The following is a 9,276-nucleotide window of genomic DNA, read 5'->3' on the forward strand; positions in this document are numbered from 1 at the left end:
TAGCTAGTCACTAGTGGAAGATAGGCTTGACATTAGGACGGGAAGATAGGCTTCGCCTCGAGACGGTTATGGGGAAGAGTACAAGGAGGGACTTGATTTTCACATCGTGAGATGAGATAAGGCAAACATTAGACATGTAAGCTCAGTTCAGTTCAAGCTCCGAGAGCTTATTCTTGTATTTTATCTCACCATGTAGAGAAGTGCTCTTTTCAGCTACATAGTTCGGAAAATGCTTCGTAACATAGTAAGCTACAGAATTTGCCGTTTTAGGCAAGTAAACATTGGGTAAACACCGGTAGTTTTTGCCATTTTTCCGAATCTTGAATCCTGGACCACGAGATCTAAATTTTCTTTTTGGGGTAGGTAAGAGCGTTCTAACATCTCTACAGGTTTTTAAAATTTAACATTTACAAGTGTGAAAACTTAAAATTTTATAAACATCATGATTAGAATCTGCAAGTTTATAGCATATGGTAGTTTTATGATAAATAGGCCTTCCTGCCTTTAAAGGGTGTACTATATCTTCTGGTAAGTCCCAACTACCCATGTACCCATCAATATAGAAACAATAGAGGAATGACTATCCAGTGTGGTGTACAAATTCCATACATTTTACGAAGCTACCAACCCATTACAGAACAATAACAAATTCAAAAACAACACTCTACAAGTAGAATAATAAACATTTATGAGGAATACTTTGGCCTAAAAACCATTTTTTGGCACAAGATAAACCCTAGCCTTTATAACAGAACCACTGGCCAGCTTAAACCCAGGGCTAACTGGGAATCCCACTATCTGACCCCCTACAACTCTTCCACCCGGAAACCTCACCACACTTTCCATGTACTGAGAATGGAAATCTGCTCCCTTACTACCTTCAAAATAACTAGGTGGTGGCTCCAATGAGAATGCAAGCAAATGCAGCAGCCAAATTGCTTTTGCAAGCCCTAGAAAATCTCCATAAAACCGACTCCTTGGGTGGTTTCCAGCTAAAACTTGGCACCGTTGTTCCAGGTCACCAAACAAAGACTCCTCCATTTTGGGGTGAATTATGGAGAGATATTTTTTACAGCAGAATTTGCCAAAGTCACAAGTGGGTAGAATGCCAAGGAGTTCAATGGGGTCCATTGCTTTCATGTCGCGGTACTGAGTAAAGCAATCTCGGCGGAACTGATCAGGGTGCAGTAAAGATGAGAGGCTGCCATCCATGTAGAATGTCTCATGGTCAAAACCTTGGAAGAATTTGCGATTGACATATGACTCCATTGCATACTTTGCATGATTTGGTCCCACAATGGAGTCCATGGTAGCATTGGTGGTGGCCCCTGCAGCAGCTTCGATTGATCTTACAGCAGCTGCAATGTCCCAGTGGGCTGATTTCATGAGCGAGAGAAGGAGAGCCGTGAATGACTTTGATGCTTCCCTTACCATGCTCATTGTTGCTTCAAATATCTCTGGTGCCGGTGACAGAGATACTGGACATTGGTAAATATCTTTTAGATAAGTTGCAACATACAAATATTTCATGGAAGGCAAGCTTTGTGGTGTTAAAAAATAAATCCCCTAAAATTACATAAACATAACCAGATGTGAGTGTCTTGCTAATTATAATTTTGATAAACATTAAAGATGACACCTAATATTAGCTTAAGATAATCAAACATAAAATGTAGAAATTAAACTAATAGTGAACAAAAGCGTAAAACTGCTGATCCAACTAAATACTTGCTCTAGATGTATTAAGTAAAGGACACTTTCTACTCACACATCTTCAATCAACTACATTACTGCTCAAGTTGTAATATGCGGAGGACACTTTCACTCACATCTTCACATTGTCACAGAAGATGCAATGCTTATAATTGTCTCAACATTAAATCTTTAATTCCTCATACCAATAATACCATAATGTAAGAAAAGTATGTGAAGCAAGTATATATACATTTTTACATCGTAAGTGGGCAGTCGTCCCTGATTTAAGTCCTTAAACATAAAGTAAGTACAAACACAAAAAATTGCATACATTCTATAGAGATGATAAATTGTGTGGGGAAAAGAACATAATTATAGCACTCTGATTCACCTAAACTTTACATCCATAACATTATAAAGGGTAAGAACTTGTAATTGACACTCAACCCTTAAAAGATAAATCTACTTTGATACAAGATTATACTCAAAGTTTGATTTTTAGTTATCCTGTTCATTCTTACACAAACTCGTTACCTAAAGTTTCTTTGTCCGATGGAACACATGATGACTAAATCAGTGTACAATGTCTAACACTACCCAGGAACTCCACTCGATTTACAGAACCCGGTGATAACAAAACACGATTCAATCAACTCATATACACCGAATGAATTACCCTTTTTTCTAACTCTTTTTTATTCCTTCCAAGCTTAAACATATTCATCTCTATCAAATTCGAGTAACTTGACAAAACTACACATATTCAATACATTAACTTGACCTGAAACCAAAAAAGGATCATTCACATCATTCAGTCAATTGCTAACCAAATGCTACCCAAACAACGGGAATAACTATTCAATTCAACAATGCAGCAATTGTAGGTCATATATAAACAATGTGCACAGAAATTACCAGGAGTCTGAGTACTGCAACCAACTCTCCGTTTGGACTGATGATGAGTCCTCCCAGCTTTCTTCCCCCCACTAACCACCACCGCATTCTTCAACTTGTCCTTCAAATTGTCCACTTCAACTTGCTTAACCTTAACCTCCCTCTTCAACTCCTCAACCGCAGCCTCATAAGGCGCAACAACCTCCCTCAAAGAAGCTCCCACAAGCCTCCTCCCTCTCCCTCTCTCCCCACCTCCACTCTTCCTCCTAAACCTCTCCCTCAAAACCCCAATCCTCCTCAACTCAGCCACCACCGCGGCATCGCAAACCCGCATTCTATCAGGATCCCAAGGACAATGTGCTTCCTGTAAACTCACATAAGCCTTCTTCAGAGCAGAAAAAGCCTCAAAAACCTCAGCAATCAAAACCTCAGCATCCCCAAAATCAGAAACACCTCTCTGAGACCTGACAATGTTGTTTTCATTTTCGATATCTTCGTCTTGCTGGGCTAAGTACTCAGAGATTCTGGGATTATGATGAGTGAAATCATCAGAGTCATCGGAGGAGTCAGAAGGGGAGATTTGGGAGGAGTTGTGACGGTCGGCGGCGAGAGGGTGGAGGAAACAAGAGGCGGTGACACGTTGGATGAGATCGGAAAAATTAGAGACTTTGTTGATAGCCATTTTCTTGATTCCAGTGTTGCTGCTGCTGCTCTTTCTACAGATGTAGATACATATACATACAAATTAAATACACTACTATTCAGACAGTCAAGTACTACTACTTAAACTACTCGCAACTTAAAGTCACTGTTAATTTAAGTGAATTTAAATATGTGAGACTTTTATAAAATATAGTTTAATATTATTTTTTATTTTTTTTTTAAATAAAAATTCAAATATAAAATTTTTATTTAAAAAAACAATTTTAAAAAAATATCATGAAATTATATTTTAAAGAAATATTAAAAAGCATGTTAAAAAATGATGTATAGAATTTAATGGGACAGAGATTGTAGTTTTTTACGAGATATTAAAGATTTATTTTTGATATATCACAAATAATTAAACTTGATTGAACGAAATGAATTCAAATTATAGTAGTGATACAATCCATTGTAGTTCAATTGAAAAGTCTATTCCTAGTTATTCTAAAAAAAAAGTTACTCCCATTTTCAATAATCAAATTTTTTAAAATTTGGTTGATACTTAAATTTATTATACAAATTGGAAAAAACTATAAATAGTTAAAAATTATTTATAATTTATTTAAAATGTATTTTTCAAATTTTTATAATTATAAATCATATATTTCCCGTCACATTTGACTTAAGTTTATTAATATTTTATAATTGAATACAATTAAAGGTTATATCATTTAAAGATATATTTTATCTAATTCAATATATGATTTTTTTTAAATAATATAAAAGTAATGTTTAATATTTGATAAAAAATTTAATCAATTTGACCGATATAAAAAAATATGTGACAACTAAAAAAATAAATTTAAAATATATAGGCACGAAAACAAAATAAGCCAAAATTAGATAATTTTCTGTTTTAGTTGGATTAACATTAACACGAGCTATATCTCATTTCTTTTGGGCACAAAAAAGGAATTAGCTTGAGCTTTATATATATATAGGACCTACCCCTTGTGTAATGTAAAGACAATAAAGTAGACGGGAAAGGGGGCTAAGAGAAAGGAAGTGAGAAGACCTGGCGGCTTGAGTTTGTTTGACAACAGGATCTCTGTAGTAACCAGGGTGATGCTTCTGTGACAATTCATCCATCTTCACCCCATTTGTTTTTGTCTTTGTTTTACTGATCATCATTATATATGTTAATTAATTCAGCCACACGCATATATGTACAAAACGCAGTTAACAATCTTCTGTTCAAGGGTAAGACATGACAAATGAGTGCATCCAGGGGGATTTAGTAAGGGATAGTGTCCCCTGAAACAATATCCCATATTTTTATCACTAATGTTTTTGAAAACACGTTAGAAGTTGGAGTCTTCCTCTAACAGCTTAAAATTTTAGATGAGCTCATATTATTCAACAAGGTACAAGAACTTTTTCAGTGCATAGATGTAATAAGTTTCTACTAACCTAGTTTTAAATCTGAATTCACAAGTATAAGATTAATAAAAAAATTGAAAAGTATGGGTGATTCATAGTAGAAACTTATGTCTGTCATGTCAATATGTCATGCATGTCTATCAGGTTTCTTTATAACTGTACATGACAGTTCTGTGAGTTGTAATATGCTTCTCAAGTTCTCATTACATATATTTTACAGCCTCAAGCCTTCAATTTCATCATATATCATCAGTTTCATGCACGGGGGCGCACACACAAAAGTCGATCTAATGAAGTTATGCATCCACTTGACTTGCGGTTGCTTATCAGACTAATTACAGCTCCTTTGCTAACAATCATTATATATAGTCTTTCACATTTGTAAAGCAAGAACTTATTGTATTATTGATTTATTTAACATTATCAATCAAGTCATCCGAAACTACTTCCACTTTTGATGGCAATATCTTACCTCTTGGATGCATCCAACACATAAACAAACAAGTCAAGCAATTGATTCATAGTAGTAGATTTAGAATTCCGGCTGTCTTGCTCACAGAACTAATATTTTGATGAATTAAGCATGTTGACAAGAATAACCAGGAAAAAATTAAGTATAACTAGAAGAAGTTTGAAAATATAGTTAATTCAGAAGCACTTACCATAAACGATCCCGTTGGTAGGAAGAGAGTAGCATATTTGGCAACAACGTAGTGTTAATCTAGAAAAAAACTGTTGTTGAGGAACAATTAGAAGAAAACTGGGGAGAGTTCTAGCTTGGTTTTCAGGTTGGAGATCTGAGACCTCAGCTATATATATATATATAGGAGGTGACACTTGTGTGTTTTACAAGTTGATTGAAATGTCCAAGTACTTGGAGCACCAGCAGCGCTGAGACCGGTTTTTTTTATATTTCGACCACATGCACAGGCCCCATAAGCAAAAGAGGTTCTCAAAAAAAAACTGGGCGAGTGCATACAATGGGTGAGCCCATTTCACGGTTTTCAATGAAATTTTTTCAGACTGTGTGGGTCCTATTACATTTATTTACTAACTATGGGTACAATTCAGTACTATGTTATTCATTCAATTTACTAATAAAATAATTTAACTTTTTAATTTTAAATTCTAAAATAAAATTATAATAATAGAATAGTGATTAAAATTTTAAAAATGTAATTAAAATTAAAAATAAGTAAATAAAATACACCATATTATATAAACACATTAAATATAAAACATCACACGAGGAAATATTAAATTTAAACGTTACAATAAAAGAAATTAACGATTATTATAGAACTGCATGATATGCTCAACCAAGTCATTTTGTAGCTGACGATGTATCCTTTTATCACGCATTTGCATACTGTTCTGAACATATGTTTCATACGGGATAAAAGGTTCTTCACCTAAGTTTGGTTCCGGTAAGCCATTTGTTGCATCATCATAAGTTGGTAATGGACCAAATTGAGTGGCATATGTGTCCCTCTCGTCTTCAACAATCATGTTATGTATTATGATACATGCTCTCATGATTCTCCCCAGATCTGCTCTGTCCCAAAAGCGTGCTGGACCCCGTACAATTGCGAAACGGGACTGTAACACACCAAACGCTCGTTCAACATCTTTTCACAATATTGATGAATTCGGTTCCAAAATGCATCTGCTTTTTGATCAGTACCGATTAGTGGATCGATTGACACATTCAACCATGCACTTATTAAGAGTTTATCTTCGACCCACCTCCACTGACCGGTAATTTCTCGTAAATCGTCGGTTTCTTCGCAATCTTCATTTAGGTCAATAATATTTTCGTGACCAAAAGCTGGCACTTGCGATTCCGGAGAATTTTGGATGTTGACCGGTGTTTGTTGGGTTCCAAATTGTGAATTTGAAAATGGAGGAAATGGAAATTGATATGAAGAATTTGGAGGATACGAAAATGGAAATTGAGAATTTTGAGATTGTGGAAATTGATATTGAGAATTCGGAATTTGAGAAGCAAAATTAAAATTTGGCGAATTTGGAAAATAAGGATTTGGATATGGATATGAAAATTGAGGGTTTGAATTTTGAGAATTTGAAGATGGTGGATTATTTGGATTCATTTTTTTGGTAGAGAAAAAATTGAGAAATATTTTTAGGAAGTGAAGATATGAAAAATGGGGTGTGAAATGTCTATTTATAAGAGTAAAATGTTACCGTTTTAAATATATACGTTATCTATCCATTGTGATTGTAACATTAGTATTATTAATTTTAATAGGTAACAATAGTATGTATGCCTCACCTTTTCACCTGCCATTTCTCTGTAAAACAAATATAAAAAAATAAAAAGCTGCGGAAGTGGGAAGGACCACCAAAGTGGGACTGACCACCAGGAAGTGGTTTCATACAACGCTGTGATTTGTAAACTCAGCAAGTCAGGGACATTTCACGCGGCCCAATGCATGAATTGGGTCTGCGTTGTAGTTGCTCTTATAGCCGTGCATTATACAATACTCCCTCCGTCCCTAAAAATGTTGATTATTTGTTTTGGACACGTTTGTCAATGCATATTTTTGATTGTTAATATCTTTAAATTCGTATTAATATTAAATATAAAAATTTCACTGTATTAAAGTACTGATAAATACGAATCCAACGAGATCACTCATAACTATGTTTGATATTATAAATTAAACGTAAATAAGTAGTCAATCGCTTACCGTAAACACTACCGAAAGTCAAAAGAAAAAACGTTTAACGGGACGAAGGGAGTAGTTTTTATGATATTCAATAGGTATAGTAGTAAATATATAAATTATATTTATGTTCCTAATATTATATTCTATATGTCTGTCCTGGGATCTAAAGCTAAAGAATGTGTGTTTAACACAGTTGAAGAACCCTTAAAACACTTACACGTAGAGGTTTACTAATTACTAGTAGTACTACTTAAGATGATATTAACAACAAAGCACGTACAGTTAATGGTAAGAAAACAACAAGGGGGTCATTTCAGAGTGACTAGTGGGGATCACAACGTAGAGTGCTGATCATGTCTTCTAGGTCTGGCGCCAATCACCAATTATTCCATGTGGTGTTTGAATCCCTACTAAATGTCTTGTTCGCACTCAAATCTAGATTTCACATTTGCAATAAACAGATCACTTAAGGTTAACGCTTCTAACCTCTTTCTTTAACTAAATATATCTATGATATGAGAGATGAGATAACTCAAATGGTATTTGTCGTTTCATACTGAGTTTGATTCTTAGTTATTTTTGAAATTTATTAAAATATATACTCAATCGCAAAATATATAATAAGTTTAACGAATCAAAAAACTAAATATATCCCTATAATATAAGAGTAGTGATGCATACACAAAATTGAGTATAAAAAAGCTGATAATAATTTTGTATAAAATATTTGTACATAATGACATGACATTTGATGTGGGGTGTTTTAATTGATTTTATTGATATGCAGGGGTCATTCCAATTAAATCACATGACATGTCATTATGTACAAAAATTTGTACATATACACCAAGTATTTTCCTTATGTGAGTGCAGAGACCCATTTCCATCAATGCTTACTGCATATGATTTTGTGAAAAACACTGTGCACAATTATGTGAATTTAGTATTTTCCATAATATAATCGACTAATCTGATGGTTTGGGAAATAAGCTGCGCGGTGCTTCAAACTTCAAGCCGGATAATTAATGAATTTTTTTAATTACATACCAAATTGCTATATAAAGCTCTTCTGAGCAATGCCAGAACAAGTAAAAGCCTAATTAGTCACACTGATGCTCTCTGCATGAACCTTGAAAATAATTAAGTAAATCTTTATATTGTAAGTCACAAATCATAGTTAAAAATCACTCTAATTTTATCTAAGCTTCGACCAATCTAAATAATCACTAAACATTATTGTTATACATTTTGGGTTATTTAAAGTTATATGTAGAATAAAATAAACGACAAAGACAGTTCTCTACCTGAACTGTTAAACGGACAAACCTAGACACATGCAAATACATGCATGCATGCTGCACCCAATACAAAGATGCCATATTAAGTACTAATATTATATGAATTCGTTGGCAGTTTAGTGTCGATCTCCTACTCCTCTGTGTTCAGATTCATGTTCGGATCATTGTCACTTCATATATACTTAAAATGAAATGCAACAACAATATATATGCGTATCATATATAGATATATATAAATGAGAAGCAATTTGTTTAAACTTACAAAGATTCCCGGGGCCGCATATTTTCATTGTTCAAGCACAGGCAAGGAAGCATTTTCTCAGAGTGATGCAAAAACCTGCAACTCCAAATGTTGCAGTCACTTGTGTCTAAATATTTATTTTCTAAGACAAAAACTAATAGACTGTGAGAAGGGTATTTGAAGAAACCAACAAAGCATACTTCACTTTTACTGTTTAAACCTTTTCAGTGAGGTTAATTATTGAAGATAGGTTACCATGTGTCAACTTCTGGAGGGTGTCCCCCCAGTTTAAATGAAATGCTTATGCTACTACCTACAAGATGGTAAATTATAGACATTTATTGGTGGTTAGTCGTTGCCCACATGTTAATAT

The 9,276-nt window shown here is 34.1% G+C and overlaps 1 protein-coding gene across 2 annotated transcripts; it reads right to left on the reverse strand.

Annotated features, from left to right (window-relative positions):
• Window positions 1-560: 560 nt before the first annotated feature.
• LOC141707262 (protein GRAVITROPIC IN THE LIGHT 1) lies at window positions 561-9,020 on the reverse strand. 2 transcript variants are annotated; one of them, XM_074510319.1, is made up of 4 exons: window positions 8,925-9,020; window positions 4,310-4,414; window positions 2,611-3,305; window positions 561-1,478 (listed from the first exon to the last, which is right to left on the reverse strand). In XM_074510319.1, the coding sequence occupies exons 1-4, from the start codon at window positions 8,975-8,977 to the stop codon at window positions 706-708; spliced, it is 1,626 nt and encodes a 541-aa protein (XP_074366420.1). In that variant the 5' UTR covers window positions 8,978-9,020; the 3' UTR covers window positions 561-705. The 2 variants fall into 2 exon arrangements, with proteins under 2 accessions (XP_074366420.1, XP_074366421.1); XM_074510320.1 differs by lacking the exon at window positions 8,925-9,020 and adding an exon at window positions 5,337-5,591.
• Window positions 9,021-9,276: the final 256 nt, after the last annotated feature.

Source organism: Apium graveolens, chromosome 2 (assembly GCF_009905375.1).
Source record: "Apium graveolens cultivar Ventura chromosome 2, ASM990537v1, whole genome shotgun sequence".
Taxonomy (NCBI): Eukaryota; Viridiplantae; Streptophyta; class Magnoliopsida; order Apiales; family Apiaceae; genus Apium; species Apium graveolens.